The 19597-nt window shown below is 45.5% G+C and overlaps 5 protein-coding genes across 7 annotated transcripts; 3 read left to right on the top strand and 2 right to left on the bottom strand.

Annotated features, from left to right (window-relative positions):
- Positions 1-4902: 4902 nt before the first annotated feature.
- Positions 4903-6087, bottom strand: LOC6564629 (multiple epidermal growth factor-like domains protein 10). Its single transcript, XM_001990996.2, has 2 exons — positions 5537-6087; positions 4903-5471 (listed from the first exon to the last, which is right to left on the bottom strand). Exons 1-2 carry the CDS (start codon positions 6012-6014, stop codon positions 4942-4944), a joined length of 1008 nt encoding a protein of 335 aa, XP_001991032.1. The 5' UTR covers positions 6015-6087; the 3' UTR covers positions 4903-4941.
- Positions 6088-6168: 81 nt separating this feature from the next.
- On the top strand, positions 6169-7896 carry LOC6564628 (coiled-coil-helix-coiled-coil-helix domain-containing protein 2). Of its 2 annotated transcripts, none has more exons than XM_001990995.2 (2): positions 6169-6370; positions 6717-7896. In XM_001990995.2, exons 1-2 carry the CDS (start codon positions 6324-6326, stop codon positions 7150-7152), a joined length of 483 nt encoding a protein of 160 aa, XP_001991031.1. In that variant the 5' UTR covers positions 6169-6323; the 3' UTR covers positions 7153-7896. The 2 variants fall into 2 exon arrangements, with proteins under 2 accessions (XP_001991031.1, XP_032594116.1); XM_032738225.2 differs by having other exon boundaries at positions 6256-6370; positions 6720-7896.
- On the bottom strand, positions 7892-10069 carry LOC6565064. Its single transcript, XM_001990994.2, has 3 exons — positions 9975-10069; positions 9616-9689; positions 7892-9556 (listed from the first exon to the last, which is right to left on the bottom strand). The coding sequence occupies exons 2-3, from the start codon at positions 9659-9661 to the stop codon at positions 8157-8159; spliced, it is 1446 nt and encodes a 481-aa protein (XP_001991030.2). The 5' UTR covers positions 9662-9689; positions 9975-10069; the 3' UTR covers positions 7892-8156.
- Positions 10070-10149: 80 nt separating this feature from the next.
- On the top strand, positions 10150-14430 carry LOC6565063 (monocyte to macrophage differentiation factor). Of its 2 annotated transcripts, none has more exons than XM_032738294.1 (5): positions 10150-10437; positions 12879-13096; positions 13179-13369; positions 13434-13653; positions 13716-14430. In XM_032738294.1, exons 2-5 carry the CDS (start codon positions 12926-12928, stop codon positions 14001-14003), a joined length of 870 nt encoding a protein of 289 aa, XP_032594185.1. In that variant the 5' UTR covers positions 10150-10437; positions 12879-12925; the 3' UTR covers positions 14004-14430. The 2 variants fall into 2 exon arrangements, with proteins under 2 accessions (XP_032594185.1, XP_001991029.1); XM_001990993.2 differs by lacking the exon at positions 10150-10437 and adding an exon at positions 10610-10696.
- A 1218-nt stretch (positions 14431-15648) lies between these two features.
- On the top strand, positions 15649-19193 carry LOC6565508 (HEAT repeat-containing protein 6). The gene has a single exon (XM_001990992.2). The coding sequence runs from the start codon at positions 15661-15663 to the stop codon at positions 19120-19122; it is 3462 nt and encodes a 1153-aa protein (XP_001991028.1). The 5' UTR covers positions 15649-15660; the 3' UTR covers positions 19123-19193.
- The last annotated feature ends 404 nt before the right edge of the window (positions 19194-19597 follow it).

The raw sequence follows: 19597 nt of genomic DNA, 5'->3' as shown, positions 1-19597 counted from the left end.
AATCCTTGTACATTTTTAACGCACATGATGCAGTAGAACCGTGGAGATCAGCTCTGTGGAACTGCAAACACTTGTTAACATTTCACTTGCAGGGTGATTGAAGCTGCGAGGACGATTTGTACGTCATTTAGTCAGGGGCTAACTAGGATGTCCAAGGACTTGGCTGTGCTATGTGCAATTTGCTGTGTAAAGAAAATCTTTGTTGTTTTTAGCTTTTTATAGGACTTTCGTCCCATTACGAATCAGCAGTCCAAGGGATATTTTTGGTCCAAGGTAAAATCATTGAAACGACCAGGTTACATTAAAGTCAATGGGTTTAACGTGAGCACCAGCCGGAATGGCGTAATCTCACGGTGCTAAACACAGGAATTAATTTAAGCGTCAATTACCGCCCCATTGGAACTAATATTCCGCAGGTACCAATTTAACGTCACTACTGTTTGGTTGTGAACTTCCACCTTGGTTTGGAGGGCCGCCTATTTAAAACGACTTCCGATCTATGGGTCACCAACAACACGCTGAGTCAATAGCTCTACCCGCATTTGGGTGTCAAACCGCAGCCACCACGAAACTCCCCGAAGGGCCGCAACCAAAAATCAGGACGGAACTGAGTTCCGCGGACTCCTGATTACCCGTGGTACCGGAAAGCAAGCCTCCGGTCAGGCCTCGTACCTGATGGGTACTACCAATTTTAACTCCAAAACAGTTACGGGTTGGTGACCCAAAAAGAAGAAAAGATATCACTGTACGGAATAGAATGCGAATTGATGTAAACACCAAATCGCAGATGGAACAGTACTGTGGGGAGCGAGGCCTATTCCTTCCTCTTCCGCAAACAGCGGTATTCATAACTGAACGAATTCAGACCGCTAGGCGGCCAGCTGATATCCCCTACAAAAGCGCTGAGAGCCGAGGGCCGAGACCACCCCTGAACACCCCAAACGCCCGTCGTACCGGATCAGTCCTCCGGTCAGAACTCGTACCAGAAGGATACTTCCAGTTTTGCTCCATAAAGCAGGGACTGGTCACCACCCGAACGCAACTCAGCGATCCATTCACACACCCCCACAATCATACCCCCATCATACATTCAACATTCACTCAACTTCTCCACATATGAGACGTCGTCTGGCAAATGCAGCCCGTGCAAGATCACTCATTCTCCTTACCCCTTCACAAGTGGAGAATACTTGACTTACGTCAAACCCACCACTACCCCGCGTTATCCCAAGCACACTTAGATCTCAGGCTCAGGCTTCGACGCCCTATCTCTAAGTCCAGAGGGGCTGCTCCTAACAATACCTGCATTGCCTCCGTGGAGACAGTGCGGCATACAGGCAGACACCCTAACATCATCACACGCTGGCAAGCCAGCACATTCTTTCTGCCTACAACAGTCGAAACTACTTTACACCATACAGACGATCCATAAGTTGCACAGGCAACAAATATACCATTGTAGACGGTGCGAGCAGCAGATCTGCTGAGGCCCCACTCACTTCTCAAAATCCGACGCACTTGTCCAACCACACTGAGCAATCGCCCTTTCACATATGAGACCCCAGGGGTCGTCCTTATTGCGCTCCAAAAAGGAACGCCATTCATCTTCTTTCACTCTTACAAGCATTTGCTTGTACTCATTCATACGCTGGCTGTAAGCTAACCTAAGTTGGCCAGCGTTCTCAGCATTGGTAGATCTGGCCCTTTGGAATCGCTTCCTCAGAGACTGAACCGACCGACGCTTCGCACCACAAGTGCGCCAGCGATTGCCCCCATCATTTTCACGCATGATGGAAGTGTAAGTGATGACAATCTCAATCGGATTGTGGTCACTCACACCGTTTCCACCCAGTACACTCCATTGAAAACCATACACACTCGTTGCCGCCACATTCGCAAGAGTGACATCAATGTCACTGTGACCCATCGGGCCCGCACGCGTGTACCACTTGCTGGGTTCGTTAACGACCCGGATATCCTGGGACACAGCCCACTCGGCCAGCACCTCACCCCTAGAGCGGTTCAAATACCTAGATGATCTAGATATCTTGCTGAACCACAAAGGAGACGGTGCATTCGCGTCAATACCAAGGATGAACGGAACGCTACTAGCCAGTAGTAGCACCTCATCCATATACGCGATATACGGTTCGAGGGGATCCCCGAACTTACAGTATACGCTTGCTACATACAATCTGCCAAAATTGCCACTAAGGCTCACACACACCCCAGTCAGTCGAATTCACAACAGTGCATTCGATACTGACATCATTCACAACGACAGCAGAATTGGCCCTGCTGTCAGCAAATACTCGCATACCCGCGGGCAATCCCCGTACCCAACCATTTGCCACATAGTGTTCCTGCAACAACGCAACTACGCTGTTCAACTGAAGAAGTCTGCTAGACATATTAATGTCTAGCACTCGCCCGCGCCACAATTGCACTGTACACAGAGCAATGTCTCCAGCCATCATAAGATGCTCAGACGGCTTCCCCTTGAATGTGCAATTGCGACAGTTTAATGCATTGCTGCACGGAGCCATGCGGTGACCCATTTGGCCGCAGCGACGACAAACGTCTTGCTTAAGCCCGCATTCCGCTACCTTGTGGTCGAAGCCAAGGCAACGCTAGCAACCCACTACCGGGCCAAAGTTTCTCACACGAAATGAGAACCATTTAACGTAACAGCGTCCGACATCCAAGAGAGTTTGCATGGCCAGGCCAGCACCATCGAGAACAACATTCACTGCTGCGCTACTCACCTTCGACCAAGGCTTACTGGCAATGCGGACACCTTTGGCAAAGGCCTCTTTGGACATCTTGTCCTTGAGGTTCAGCTCGTATAACTCAGCAATGAATTCGTCAAGCGAGATTACAGAGTGAACGCACTGCACAACAACTTTCGGCCCCAGTCTCTCTTTCACGCTCACTTCCAAGCCTACCTCGCTGAATTTTGCGATCCCCGCAATCTTCTTCCGCTCGGCAACGGATGGGGTGCGAGTAATCGCTCCACCATCCCGCAGAGGTTTCACCTCATGGACGCGCACACCTAAGGTAGGCCCTACCTCCTTCACTACCTTATCAACCACGTCCTTGGTGGTCTTACCAGCAGTTTTGCTGCGCACGACCAAGGAACAGGTCTCGACTGGTCGAGGCATCTCCGGGGCAGACGACATTGTCGACACGGGAGCCCCCCGGTGCACGGCTGCCGGCGAAACTCGCGTTTGGCCACCTGTCACATGCACAGCATGATCACTTGTCGCATTAAAGCGAACGGCTTCCAAACGCCCCTTAAGGCGCTCGTTTGCCGCCATAAGTGAAAACAATAGCTCCTCGTACTGCGTCGCGTAGTCTAAGACACTACCGACCAGTGCCCCCGTCATACACTCAGCGAGTGCACACTCTACTAGATCTTTGCTGATCGCCTTCATTTTTTCGATCGGCGTTCCCTTCCGCTTCAACGGTAGCTCATTGCTCGCCGAACACGCAGCAATGGGCTCCTCCACAGCGGGAACACCGGCACTCACACTAGGCGTGCCCGAATTGCACGCCTCACCTTTCTCTCTTGGCACTCTAAGGGTAACCACAAGATTACCCTCCGAGCGCCGCCCATCAACATTCTTACCGGCTGAGTTCTCAGCCGTCTCGGAAGTTGCCTTCCTCAACTGCTGCTTACTCAGCACATCCCTCCTTCTTACCTCAGCTTCGCTCGATGCTTTAGAGGTCACCAACATGTCGTCATCTGACGACACCATCTGCGCGTCCTTTGCACCTCGCTCCGCCGGCCTCTTCTTGCGTGGCGGCATCACCGCACGTGCAATCTATAAACAGATTAGTCACACACACACACGTAGCAAGCACAGATAAGACTTTTACACCTACACAAAAATTTGCATTTTTCGCAGAGCGAACGCAAATGCGAAAGCGAAATATCAAAACAAGCGCTTAAAAGTAAACAAGATCCCGTTACTCAAAAGTACCGTTATCTCTGATTCACCGCGATAGCAAAGACACGTCCGTTCGTTACCAAGTCTCAACTCGTACTGACAACCACTTTCGGCCCCAGCCTCTCTTTCACGCTCATTTCCAAGCCTACCTCGCTGAATTTTGCGATCCTCGCAATCTTATTCCGCTCGGCAACGGATGGGGTGCGAGTAATCGCTCCACCATCCCGCAGAGGTTTCACCTCAGGGACGCGCACACCTAAGGTAGGCCCTACCTCCTTCACTACCTTATCAACCACGTCCTTGGTGGTCTTACCAGCAGTTTTGCTGCGCACGACCAAGGACCAGGTCTCGACTGGTCGAGGCATCTCCGGGCAGACGACATTGTCGACACGGGAGCCCCCCAGTGCACGGCTGCCGGCGAAACTCGCGTTTGGCCACCTGTCACATGCACAGCATGATCACTTGTCGCATTAAAGCGAACGGCTTCCAAACGCCCCTTAAGGCGCTCGTTTTCCGCCATAAGTGAAAACAATAGCTCCTCGTACTGCGTCGCGTAGTCTAAGACACTACCGACCAGTGCCCCCGTCATACACTCAGCGAGTGCACACTCTACTAGATCTTTGCTGATCGCCTTCTTTTTTTTCGATCGGCGTTCCCTTCCGCTTCAACGGTAGCACATTGCTCGCCGAACACGCAGCAATGGGCTCCTCCACAGCGGGAACACCGGCACTCACACTAGGCGTGCCCGAATTGCACGCCTCACCTTTCTCTCTTGGCACTCTAAGGGTAACCACAAGATTACCCTCCGAGCGCCGCCCATCAACATTCTTACCGGCTGAGTTCACAGCCGTCTCGGAAGTTGCCTTCCTCAACTGCTGCTTACTCAGCACACCCCTCATCGTTTGGTAAATGAAAAACTGTACAATTGAAGTTGTGCAAAAATATATAACACTTTTCGCTTAACAAGATTTTATTTAAGTTCGACTTTATTTTACATTCTAGATACAAGAATAAAAAGCCAAACAAATAGAATTAGCAGGATTGGCAGGGAGCTATCCGGTCGGTGCAGAGCTGCTCCAGAGTTCAGAACGCATATCTCGGTGTCCGCCACTCGTTGATTGGATTGGCAACGGCATTCGCCCCATTTGCACTGCATACTTGACTCCAGCAAGTGTTCGGGCTCCATCCGCTGGCAGTCCTCGTTGCGGCGACAGTATGCACCGTAGGGCACAAGTGGCTCACAAATAGTACTGTTCGTCTTCTGATCCAGATATTGCTTAGTTCTAGCATAGTGCTTGCTACGGCAGCCACAGCGATTGGTTTGGCAAATACCGCCAGCTCCGAGTTGCAGCTGGCATTGGGCATGTGTCGTACAGGTGGCGTTATATGCAGAGCTCGACACGCAGAGAGTCATGTTGTGATTGGACACAGAGTCAATGTTGCAGGCGCATTTCTTGGACTCCGGCAAACAAATTGAAGCACCAATACTTCCGCAAAACGTACTGTTGCTGCAGTTTACATCTGTGGCAATGCATGACAGTTAATTGATTGTGATTTATTTCGAATTATTGGCTTATTTCATTTACCTAGGATCGCAATGCATTGGCCCTGATGCGGCTCAAAATGTTCCTTGCATATGCAGCGCTTCCGCGATGTGTGGCACACGGAAAACGTGTCTGCCAGCTGGCACTGACGCGACATCTCACAGCGACCATCGAGCGCCACTTGCTGTGGCAGGCAACGACGCTTGTCCACGCTGGGCACGTGGTTGGCGGCGCAGTAGCACTGCTGTGTCTGTACATCACATTCGGCACCCGGTTGAGTACAGGGACACGGGCCGCCAATGATGTTGCTCACCTTTTCATCCTTGGGTTGACATTCCATGCGCTTGTCGCCGCCATGTGCCGTGCAAATGCAGCGCGAGTCCTGGCAGCTGGCGTGTTCATACTTGGCGCACTGCGCATCCGTGATGCAACTGAGCTCGAGCAGTTCCTCGGCTGAAGCAGAGGTATTCAGTAAACAAAAGCCAAGCAATAAAATGCTCATTAGTTGCATTGTTAACATCTCTTTTCTGTAATTAGGTGCATACAAATCAAAAGGGCGCCATTAACCGTTAGAATTGCCACGCTCATATCGATATACGGTAATTTTCCCGCCCGATATGGTAGCACTGCAGTTGACAGCACTTACGACATTTGCCAACACTGCGACTATCGATAACACACACACATCGACATTTAATATAAACATCTCTGGTTTTCCATAAAAGCTTATAAAGCAGAGCAATCGTTTGCTGCTATACAGTTAAATTCTCGTAAATAACGCAATAACTTGTGAATTTCCAGTTAAAAGAAAAATAACAAAAATAACAAAATGGTTCGCCGTGGACGTTCTGCTAGCCCTCCACCATCGACCCGACGGTAAGTTGTGAAACGCACCGACGCCAGTAAAACGTAACAACATCCACTTGAACAAAACAACGGACTAAGGATTAAATAGACACCGAAAAAGCAAGAAATATTTTCTGGTTGCTGCAGCAATAAATATTTTTTTGCGTGTCTCTAGTATGACATTATTAAAGTGCAAGCGATTCAGGGAATTGTAATGCGCTTTCTGGAAGTTTCCGCGTTACGTAACCTAAAAACAGATAAACACGGAAGACGACGACGACTATGCAACGTACAAAGTTCAAAAGTGTGGCAACAACAAAGATAACAAAAACAATATTTGTACTATATATGTGTGTATTTTTATTTTGCTTTGCAGCAGTGCACCCGCGCCAGCACCGGCACAAGTGCCGGCACGTGCTGCCGCACCACCACCGGCACCAATGGCAGCACCACCCAGCGCTGTGGGTATGCCAGGAGCTCAGCAGCCATCGATGTTCCAGCAGATGGCCGCCACCGCTGGAGGCGTTGCCGTCGGCTCTGCAATTGGCCACACTGTCGGCCATGGACTCACATCGATGTTCAGCGGCTCCGGGGATAAGGAGGTGGCAGCACCAGCCGCTGCCGCACCGGTTGGCCAACAGCAGCAGCAGCCATATTATGCGCAGCCGGCACAGGCCAATGAGCCTCAGGGAGCCTGCGCCTGGGAGATCAAACAGTTCCTGCAATGCGCTCAGGGTCAATCCGATCTGTCGCTCTGCGAAGGCTTTAATGAGGCGTTGCGGCAGTGCAAGGTGCAGCATCATCTACAATAAATAAACAAATACCCGCAACAACTGAAACAAAAACCAATAACATCTACAAACGCTTAAATCAACAAAAACCAAATTCTCTGATTTCGACTAATGGCGAAAATGTTGAGCTAAAGTAGTGTTTATTCTTATCCTTCTTTTTTGTTTCAATTAGTTATATATACGTAATCAGTTATATTGTTAATGAGACAGCAAATTGTTTAATTTAGTCAATTGTTCAATAGAAATTCGAGCAACAACGTTCGGCAGACCAGAAGATGCCGGCGTCGTTACTCACAAAAAAAAAAAAAAAAACATGTTATTAATTATTATTAATGTTTCATGTAAATTTGCATAGAATTGTGAAATGTTCCATTCGCTATTTAGGTGCCAAAAAACAAAACAAAAAAAACAAGCAAGCGGAACACGTGAGCGCCAACGATGACCTTGCACTTTAACGACGCAGTGCGTCCCAAAATAGCCGCTCTGATTCATGCTGTGGGGGAAATAATGAGGGGGGAGGCAGTTGAAAATTTCGAGTGCTCTATTTAATTTTTGTTGTCATTGTTTTGATTTGGTGCGCCAATTGAGGTTTGTTTTGGTGAAATGCTTTCGCGTTGACCAAGTAAACAGACTCAATTATGATAAACATACTGACTATATATGTACATACATATATGTAAATATATATACATATATGTGTGTGCGATTTGCACGCATTATTGCTCTTTTGAAATTGCTCAATTACAATTTTCAAATCGATTCTAATCGTTTGTTTTATTTATTATTAATATTGCACACAGCTTCTTCATATGACTTCATACATATTTTAGATAAAATGCACATTAAATTGAATACAATTGTGTAACTTTGAATTTGGGTAATCGATGTATAGAATTTAGTTTTGAGCACAATTAATCAGAATATCGCACTGTGATGCTGGAATATAAGACTAATGCAGTTAGATTGTGACAATTGTCTAATTATAAATGTTATTATAAATCCAGCCACAATATTCTTGTTGCTACTTAGATGTCGTTCAAATCCGGCTTGATTTCCAAAAATGATCTATCTTCCATTACAAATGCTGGACGATAGTTGACACTAAATGATTGACTTAGATTTCTAACGAACGGATAATTATAAATCAGAGGTTTCTTGAGTTGTTTCTCGAATTTGCCATCGTACAGATTGCTGCGTCCCTCGATGCTGCTGGTAACCAGCTTAAACAATGGACCAGTCTTTTTAAATTTAATGCTTCTGCATTCCATCAATGTCTTCTTGTCCAATAGATCTTCCAGGAGGTGGCCGAGATTTTCCCGCTTCTCTCGTTTTTTATTCATCATTGTTGGTGGCTTTGGCTTTGGCACACTTTTAGCTTTCTTCAGCTGGCGCCGTTTGTTGTTCATGTTCTCATTGGGCTGCGTATTTGAATGTGCCCGGATGCAACCCGACAGTCCAAAACTCTTCCTCGGCCCATACGATTTGGCCAGTCCGTGCAATGTGCCCGTCTGCCTCTGCTGCCGACTAACATTTGAATTATTTTTATCCATTCCCTGCTGAATCTTCAGATGAGTCGGCTGCGCGATGTGGAATGCTTTTAGACGTGTCTCGTATGATTTATTGCCGTGTTGAGTCTGCTTTGGCGACTTGAGGAATCTCACCACTGGTGTGCTCTTCTTGGGCATCAACGGATGCTTGCACTTGAAATACTGTACACAGCCGGTGCGTCTCGGTATGGGGAGAACTGTCGTCAAGTGTCGCTGTGGCTTGAGCTTGGGTAAAACTCTGCTTTGGTGTTCGGTTTTTCCTAATTGTTGCTGCTTCTTGGCAATTTGAAAAATGGGTACCTCAAAGCGTTTTTTAATTATTTTCCTCTGCAACTCAGGGAGTTTTGTAATTTTTCTCGCATTTTCTTGGAGTGTGGATCGCTTTGGCGAGTCTTTCCTAAGATGAAAAATGGGCACTTCAGGCCGTGGCACCTTGTCAATTTTGAGCTTCTTGCCCAGCTTTGGTAACTTCACCGGGCTGGGCAGTCTTGAGCGTTCCGTTGAGAATCGCTTGCCAGTCCTGGCTCGGTCCAATCTATCGTTCATGGTGGCAATTGTACGCTGGGCATGCAAACTGGCCCAGACATTTGGAGTGGGCAGCATCTTTTCATGCGTGGGCAACGTTTTTTGAAACTGACGCGTAGTTAATGGCAGCCGTAATTGACCAAAATTTGGCTCATTCGTCACATCAATTGGAACCTTTTCTAAAATGCCTAAGCTCGAGCGTCGTCGTCGCATTGCGGAGGACATTTTGCGCATTAAACGACAACGCAGGGATCTGTATGCGGAGCGAAGGAATGAGAGAGGACTCGGCTTTACCATTTCTGAGTTATGTGTTTTCATTAAGGCTCGGTGCCATGGTTCGCAGCGGCTGAAAGCTGTTAAAAAAAAAAGCAAAAACGTCATACTTTTTTTAACTTATGTTCATAGTACTCACCTCCCCGATTTCGCAGCAATGTGCCAAATCCTTGCAGACGATTCATTTTAGGATTTCAAGAAACGACTGTTTACCTAAAATAATCAGCCAATTTACAGTTATACAAAAACTTTATAATTTGTATTTTAATTCAAGAAAGCGATAATATCTTTATCTATATGGCGGATAGATTTGATTAATTTGATATACGTGTAATGCATAAAAATATGAAAGTTTTCAAATTTTGTCTGAGCTTGATTAAAATAATTTTACTATTACTAGTCACAGATGACAATGAAAATATGACAAAAAAAAAACACAATGATATGAGTACGAAAATAAAACTGACATAGAGAAGTTAAAGGATGAAATACACATACTTTGTATATATTGATGCCTGCATATTTGTATAAAATCAAACGTACGTAGCACCGCGTATTTTTTAGTTGAATGCTTCATCGATAGCCACAACATTGTATGCTCATCTAGAACTGATTCCGATAGCACACAACTATCGTGTATTGCTTCCAAAGTGTAATCGATACGATGAATTTGCAGTGCGTGATAAGCTTCAATTGCGAACATTTAGTTTTGTTGTAATAATATTATTTTCCCATGACGGAATTAGGTTTCCACTGCCAAAATAAGTGCAAATACCCTATAAACCAAATAATATATTACTTTTTTACCCGACGTTAGCTAAGCCATAAAATTCAGTTTTGGTGTTATCTTGAGCGCCACTATTCAAACTAAGCCATGTTTTTGTGTGTACCATAAATAAGATAGTGAGCACCACAAGTCATTGCGATCTTGAGTCGTTGCTTCAGAAATGAGTTAAAACAGGTAACTCTTGATGAAAACTTGTATGTTCGAAGTTTGTTTTTTTGGCTATGTAATATGTTGTAACACATCTTGCATATCAGTATTGATAACATATCTATCGACTTGCATAGCTATCGATTACTTAATTAATCGAATCAAAGAAAAAACATAAAAGCATAAATGTATTTACAGTTAACAAACAGAATCAACTATAGCAGTATAAGGTGCAGTGGTCTGAAAGGAATACACCGAAAAGTGGCAATAACAAAAGCGATATTCTGTAAGTTAGATTAATTATTGTCATTGCATTCCGATTTTAATTTCGCGCGCTGTATAGATGTAATTCTTTGAAGTGGATATGTATTTAAAAAAAAAGAACTAGAAAGCGTCGCCGCGGGTCGGCTTATATGAAATATGAATGTGATGTGTGTGTATGTGTGTAGCTTTCGTGTTTCAGCGCGCGTGTGTGTGTGTGTGTAACACATAACAACAAATATTGACCATCAATGCCATAGAGACGCTGAGCAAATTAAATTAGAAGCGTTGCAATGTAAACATTGGTGACGTATTCATACATGCATGCCTGTATATGCATCCTTATCCTATGTGGCAGCCAATGCCCATTTATTAACAGCATGAACAACTACCCTTACAACTAAGCTCTTGCCACCCACTGTCTATTGGGCTATTTATAAACCGATTAGTCTGCTTGTCGTAGAAATTAATTAAATTTAGGATTGGCTACCAGGGCGTTCGGTGTATGCATAAGCTTTGTTAAATATATTTATATATGCATAAATATATTTATATATATATATATGTAATTTATATATATATATATAATAATATATTATGTAAGAGAGTGTCTATGTGCATTTTCCGAATCACAGTGTCGAACTTGTCTCAAAGTAACAAATCAAAAAAGTTACAAGCGGCCAGCGGAACTCATCAACAACTAGCGACGATGCCCACGCTGTTGACTGACCCTGACCAGTGGCTGTCATTATAGGGGTGGAAGGTGCGGGTGATTGGGGTGGCTTTATCACAATTCATGCTGTAACAGAGAGCGTCACTGGCACGGGCTGACCTTGGGCAAGAGAGGCAGTATTGTGTGTCGGAAATATATCACACACACCGGGCCAGTGAAATAGGTGTGAAGACGATGGCTTGTGAATTTTAAAATTTCAATATAATCTCCAAAATGTAAGATGTTTATTTCAAAGTATGTCAACATTGTTTCTGAGTCTCTGGCTAACATATTTTCTTGCACACTTCTTTGCTGAAAGGGTACCTGTTGTGGACTGGCGACTGGTGGCCAGCACCATACTAACTTATTTTTGTAGTCCATTTAATTCTATGACTAAAGTTTCTTTTAGTATCGCTTCTAAAAAAATTTAATAGATTTTCATCACTCCAGAGAATGTGGTGCCATTTTTGTGCACCCTTAGGAAAATACACAAGTTACCTTGTCTTTACACCTCTTCTACTGTCCAGGTGTGTATGTACATATAAATACATGTATTAATATATATTGGATATAATCTGTAATCGATACCAAGCGTTAAAGCATTGTGTGCCAACGAACGATTGGACTTTGAGCCCATAGCACTGTGAGCAGCGGTGATAAGACGTTGAGAGCAACGACAAGAATTGGATTGAATGGAATGCATGATCCATATATATGTACCCATATTCATACACATGTATGGATAAGAAGCTGCAAAACTGCCCTCACAATGTACATACATTAGGCAAAGCGATGATGCATTTAAAATGATGCTGCAAGTTTAAAGTCTTGCTACATAAGACTGATTATAGAAAGTGGGATTCAAAGTCCATCGTAGCTTTGCGATTGCGTTGGCTTTCAAATGATTTCGATTGAAAATTAACGTTAGAATGCATTTCGCTTTGTTGAATTTGTTTATTTATGTATAACTATCTAAGTTATCAGATTTTGTAATCAACAATTGAATTCTAACCTCAAATTTAATGCACTTAGACAAATGACGTGCAAATAGAAAATCTCGATATAATTTGCCCGATGCACTTGTAAACAAACCAATTTAGTACTCAGATTAGCAAGAGTAGATAATAACAAAAGAATAGACCTATTAAATGCTGACTGAACTAATCCGCAATAAACGCGACACCGTCAATGATAAGGCTGACAATCAAAGCAATAAAGTTATAAAGCAATAAAGTTATAAAAAACCAAATAGTTTAGCATTGTATTATTTAACTATCATAAATAGGAAGTGGGCTGGTTTCGCTATCAGCTACTGCTGTCAGTGCACCTCGGTAGTTTATTTGCGTTGTTTTTTGTTTTGTAATCAATCAGATTATCAATATTAATTTGTTCATACATACATACATACATACATACATGTATAAGTAATTACACATGTAGAACAAGTGGTTTCAAGAAAATAATCTTTACTCCCACTGGTAATACTCATCCACAGTGTAGCAAGTGGGGGCCAGCTGAAGAGTGAGCTGGGACCGGACGACGATGAACAATCTTGTGCAGGATATACAGAACAGATATTCTTTTCTGGGTAATCTGTTCAGTCACGTATGGAAATGCATTATTCGATCTAATTTGAAGCTCAAACTACAATTGCGTAGCATTCAATGGAAGAATGCAAAAGCCAAGCCAGGGTGTGCCTACCAGCCCACAGAGGTGACCACATTTACATATATGTATATCACAGACTTAACAATGTTTTTTCAATGCGTTCTCTAACATAATTTCAAATGCATAGATCGAGCAGGTGGCAAATGTCATAACTCATGGTATTTGGATAGTGCCCGCCGTGTTTGCGGTCATTAAGCTCTTTGAACGCTCCAACAGCTCTAGCCAGTATCTGGTGTCTTGGGTGTATGGCACTGCCTTATGTATGGTGTTCACCGTGTCTACATTCTTCCACTGTTCCTGTTACTGTGCCGAACAGAAGTGAGTCTATTTAAAATATATATATTTACATCGAAACAACAGCAATAACAATTGTATCTTTGAGGCCGCCCAAAAACTACAATGGTTGGTCCGCACTCGGCCGGCATACGTATCAGAGTTTGAAGAACGTTTTGCATCGCTGCGATCGTGCCATGATCTATGTGTTTATAGCTGGTTCATACTTTCCCTGGCTAACGTTGGAGAATACGGACCATTCGGCGATACTCTTTTGTATGGAATGGATTATTTGGCTAATGGCAGCCATTGGCATTGCTTATCAGCAGGTACGTTGGCTGTTATGATTTTTAATCCAGTGTGTTATCATCCACATCTTGTCCATTTACAGCTTTTCCATGAACGCTACAAATGCCTGGAGACATTCTTTTATATTCTAATGGGACTGGGTCCAGCGCTGGTTGTAATGTTAACGGGCCATCATTTTAATGGAATGTTGCACCTAAAATTTGGTGGAGCCTTCTACATACTGGGCATTGTATTTTTCAAGTCGGATGGCCTTATTCCTATGGCGCACGCCATTTGGCATCTTTTTGTGGTGCTCGCCGCCGGTTGTCATTACTATGCAATTTTGGTGAACCTGTATCCGAATGACGCCAATAGTCTAACGAACCAGTAGCTAAATAACGCCTTAGTCTTTATGGAGCGCATGGCTATAAAAGTAGAATCTTATGTACTTAATAGAAACTCGATCCCAACCTTATGACCCACAAAAGTTCCATTTTAATTCGAAATGATTTAATTGATTGTGTCTCGAGTCAGCCGGAATGCATTCCCTCCTACGTACCACCCATATAACTCACTGCTCCAATATTAGCCAAATTTTTTTTAAATTTATATAGAATTTATTTTATTAAATTGATTTGTATGTGTTAATTGAGTTTATGAAACGGATTTATATACCATAATAATAGTTGTAGTAAACTAGTATATTAGAAAATTCGATAGAAAAGCTAACGGATTGCTAAGATATATAAACAAAACCTTTCTTGTGATCAATATCTGCGGGCTTGCCAAAGAATTAAATGGTAAACAATTATTCTCAACTTATTTAGAATTCATATGATTATAAATATAATGTGGTGTCTATGGCGGTCTTTTTTTTAGGTAGACCAAACAACCTATGTATACACATTCTGTAGCGACAAAAGATTATTTTATGAAATGACTATAATATGATGCGTTATACTTACATATAACAAGCTCACATTTGACACTGTGTTTTTTTTAAGATTTTAAGAAATTGTACAAAATCTAATTGTAAATTATGATGATTGAATTCAACGCTGTTCAAAACACTAGAAGCCCGCCTAAAGAACATAATATACACATACATACATCAATTAATATGTATGAACATATTTAAATATATGTAATTAGTTGTAGACCATAAGCTAATCGTGAACCAATATTTAATTCAAATTGTTGGTCTGTTGTTAAGTGTGCTATTTTACCAAGTGTGCAATTGCTCAGGGATTACTTATGCAGGCCGGATGCTCCAGTCAATCGTGATGATGTATGAAGTGCGAATCACGAATAGAATGGGTTCGTGATAAGAGCACTTAATTTGTATATGCAATTGTTTTACGGATGCTTCGCGAATTTCGATATGAATTATTATACAATGAATTTGTGCTGAGCAGAATTAATACAATATAAGGAGTATGAAATGATAATTATACATTTATAAATTACTTAGCACATATACTATATACTATCTTTACATTTACTACATATATATCTATAAATCTATACAATAAATATATACCATGTATACAGGTTTATTAGATTTAAAAAAACTATCTAACCATATATTAAGTTATACCACATATTTTGTTGCAAGGTGAATAAAAAATTGTTGCAAATTATGATGTCAAATACTTGAATAGAATAAGTTCCCTGGATATCATTTGAAAATTGCGGCAAGCTATTAAAGCAACATTAAAATACAGTGCTGTAAAGAGACTTGCGATCACCGATATTTCTACTATCGACAATACAACAGGAGCAGACCAGCACGGACTACTGAAACTTTTGGCTATATCACAGTTTATTTTTAAAATTAAAATTTCAGATATAATTTGATAGAGTTTCAAAAAGACAAAAAAAAAATGGGTTTCAGGGTCCGTGACTTTTGAGTAATGACTTATTACCTTTATTAAGTACTTCAGAATATTATTCAAATAGTCCGATGTGAATATTAAAATATTGACTCGAACTATCGATACATCGATATGCTTCAATTAGCCTGCGAAGTAAGCGAATAGTTCTATTTAATGGACAAGGAGAGGAAATCCTATGAGGAGCTCTTACAAACAATAAACATTCGATCGCGCAGCTCTTCCACAGCGGAACAGAAACACTACCAACGCCAGCTGGAATTTCTGCGCAATATCGAAATCCAGACGCCTGCTGGGCCATATGGCGCAAGCAAAGCGACGCAGCTGGCACATCTGCTGACAGAAGAGGCGCTTTTATGTAGTTGGGATGTCGAAGATAGCTCCCTTAACCTGAGCCCATGGCTACTGTGGCTAAACGAGCTGCTCCAGAACCGGAAGCAGCTGCTGGGCGATACGCAACCATTGCTTCAGTGGCTGCTGCAGCATGCGGAGCAACGATGCAGGGTAGATGTACTAAAATGTCTTATTTCACTGCTGGACACACCAGAGGTGAGCGCAGCATGCACACTCTTTCCACGCTTGGCAGCCATTCCATTGTCAAGCAGTGTGGATGCGGCTCTGCTGCTCGTACTCTGCCAGGACAAGCTGTTCAGTGCATTGTGCTGCGCGAATGCAGAGTTGCAGGAGCCGGAATTGCAGGCGAGCGGCCAGTTGGCCAATGCACTGTTGCAACCGCATTACGAAGGTCGATGGGTAATGCGGACAGTGATGTCGACACAGGAGGAGCAGGAGCAGTTAACACTGCTGGTCGCACACTCGCTGCAGTTGCTGCAGAAGATAACTTCCCTGCATGCGGATTATGCACAACAACATGCGCCGGAGCTGCTCGGCCTAGCACTGTCCAATGTACGATGCACAGCTGAGGGGGGTGGGACGTCGCCGCAGCTGCCGCATCGCGTTCACCCCGCCCAGCAAGCGGCATCATATGGCCACGACGAGGAGAATTTGCCAGCTGCTGGCAATCAAAACACTGCTGCGGCCGGTCGACGCGTCAAGTCGCGCAAGATGCGCTCACTAACCAAACAGCGCAACAATGGCAACGTACAGCAGGAGAGCAGCGCGGCAGCAGCACCAAGTGCCTCTGTGTCAACTGGGCATAGCCATGGGGATCGAATGAAGCTGCTTTTGCTTGGCAACAACGACTATGGCTGTCGAACTCCGAGCGGCGGTGATTCCGAAGGTGGCTGCACCCCCACTTCCGATGGCGCCGGGGGGCAACAGCTGGCCGCCGGGCAAAACCGGCAACGGCGCCAATGTGAAGTTAAAGTCCGAGTCGCAGCGCTCCAACTGCTTGGGGCTGTCACCAAACAGCTGCCCCGTCGCACCCTCTACGGGTACTGGCATGTATTATTTCCCAGCGATGGAGGCGAGACCAAGGATTGCTTGTTGCACATCGGTTCCACTGATGGCAATGTGCGGTGTCGTGCCCTCGCCCTGCAAATGGCTGCACAGCTGTTGTACGGCTCCAAACCGTATTTGAGCCAAGCGAGCAGCGCTTCGGCGCCCAGCAACTATACGCCGTTTGCGTTGAGCCTGGCCAGCAGTGTACTGGCGACGTATCGTCAACTGACTGCCATACTGGAGCGTGAGTATGCGCCGCCGGTGCTGACGCAGTGCCTGAAATGCCTGGCGGTGCTGGTGCAAGCGACGCCATTCGATCAACTGCAAATGGGCATCGTCTATGAGTTTGTGCCGCATGTGAAAACGTTGACGCGACACGTGGACACCAGCGTTAAGGTGTCCGCGTTGCTCGTCATGGAAATGCTGGTGGCAACGCCGCGACTCACCCAGGAAATGGCATGTGCCGTGGGTCTGCCGCTAAGCGAGCGCCGTGCGCCCAACATGACCAACATGACAGCGATGCGCTCTAATCTGCACCAGCTGGAGCTAGAGCAACAGTTTCAACAGATTTGTGACTCCGAGGAGGAGGTGGAGATGGCGGAAGAGGAGGAAAAAGAAGTGGTCGATGACGCTGTAGGTGAGCAGTTGAAGCCATCTCATTCGCCCATTCAGATTGTGGCGCGCGTTCGCATTCCGCGCAATTCTTGGCTGTTGCGCCTGGTACTCCGCTATATGGACTGTCCGGCAAGTACAGCGCCGCTTCGTGTCGAGTGCCTGCAGGTGATCCTCGCCATGACGACGCATTTCTGTCTGCTACGCGAGCATTTAGTTCGTGTAGCCGATGTGCTGTGCAGCGCCTTGGAGGATTGCTCTTTGGATGTGCGACTGTATGGAGCACGCTGCCTCGACGCCGTTGGTTTTCAGATGGCGCGTCATGCAATGGAGCACACAACCGAGTCCCAGTCCCAGCCACACCCACAGCCACAGCCCGAATTGCAGCAGCATTATTTGAACTTCTGGCTGCGCATGCTGCCGGCCATCTATGGCGCGTACATGGATGCGACCAATGTGACAGCGACGTTGAGATGCTCCCTGTGCGATGCCCTGTCAAACATGGGTGGCAACAGTTTCGAACGTTTGCCGCAGGCACAGCGCAACGGTTTGCTCGCATTCCTCTTGGGCAGCAGCAGTGACGATGCCGCCGATCCTTTGGTGCGTGCGGCGGCTGTGCGGGCGCTGGCCGTTTATGTGCTACATCCGACTCTTCGCGTCGACCTGGTGTTTGTGGAGCATGCGGCTGAGCTGGCGTTGCGTCTAACCGCCGACAACCAGCTGGCTGTGCGAATTAAGGCTGCTTGGGCGCTGGGCAATATCAGTGATGCACTTGTCGCGCCAACCAGCCAACCAGCAGCTGGTCAGCCAGAGCAGAGTCAGGAGCAGCGACAGGAGGTGCAGGAGTTGGAAAAGGAACGCATCTCGCTAGCGCTGCTCGGGCGGCTAATCGAGGCTGCGGTGCTGGCCTGCGGTGACCATGACAAGGTGCGCGCCAATGCGGTACGTGCACTGGGCAATTTGCTGCGCCTGCTGCCGGCCGATGAGCATGCCCTAATTCAGCGAGCGATGGCCAAGTTGCTGGATTGTGTGCGCTCGGCGGGCAGTGCTAAGGTCAAATGGAACGCTTGCTATGCCATTGGCAATTTGGTGCGCAATCGGGCGATCTTCGCGACCAGCGCCAGCTTGGCGGGCACACTCTTTGCGGCGCTCAGTCAGCTGCTTGTGCAGCATGCGAACTTCAAGGTGCGAATCAACGCGACCAGCGTCCTGCTGCAGATCGAGCAGCGGGCGGATTTTGGTGTGCACTATGCCACCGTGTGGCGTTCGCTGCTGGAGGCCATCGAGCGCTCCAATGCGCTGGACACATTCGAGGAATACAATCATCGGGATGGATTGCAGCAACAGCTCTGCTTGGCCATGGCACATATGCTGGGACGGGCGCGGCCTGATGATTTGATTGCCTCCCGTGACGCATTGGAATCGCATCTGGACGGCGTCACTGGCACCTGGCGTCGTGTTGCCTATCGCATTGTGCCCGAGCAGGCGGCGCCGCTGTTTACATGCGGTTCCCTGCTGCAACAACGCCTGGATGCCGCTTCCCTCAGCGCTGAGCAGCGGAGCGCCCTCACATTCCTCGCCGGCGCATTGCGTCTGGAGAGTTAATGCTATCACACCAATATGTGTATTACAAATCACTACACATGCACACATAAATCGTGATTTTTGAAAATGTATTCTGATTGTATTATTTGCAACAATATTATGACCGTTTGGTTCTTACATCCTTAAATGCAGATCGATTGAGTTAGTCCCTGTGACTCTGTAAGGAGTTGGGCAGCTCGTCCATAGAGTTAATTTTATTCATCCGCTAGGAGGCCAGGAAATCAATCGAATCGCAAATCGAGAAAACCAAATATTTTCCACAATTGTAAAGCTACAGTTGGAAGGTTGTCGACATTGCCCACGCCCAATTCCGCCGAACCAAGCCTATGCCCATAAAATCGGATATGGCTATATATTACCGGTATTCGCTTTTAATTGTAAGATAAGATAATGTGTTAGCCACGCCTCCATTTTTCAAAGATATTGTCACCTGCAGATGACCCTATAATCCTTCAATCCAATTTTATAGAGAGAG

The sequence above is a fragment of the Drosophila grimshawi genome, unplaced genomic scaffold, assembly GCF_018153295.1.
Source record: "Drosophila grimshawi isolate 15287-2541.00 unplaced genomic scaffold, ASM1815329v1 contig_1006, whole genome shotgun sequence".
NCBI classification, from domain to species: domain Eukaryota; kingdom Metazoa; phylum Arthropoda; class Insecta; order Diptera; family Drosophilidae; genus Drosophila; species Drosophila grimshawi.
Note: the sequence above shows the minus strand (reverse complement) of the source record. Positions and strands in the feature narration are given on the sequence as shown.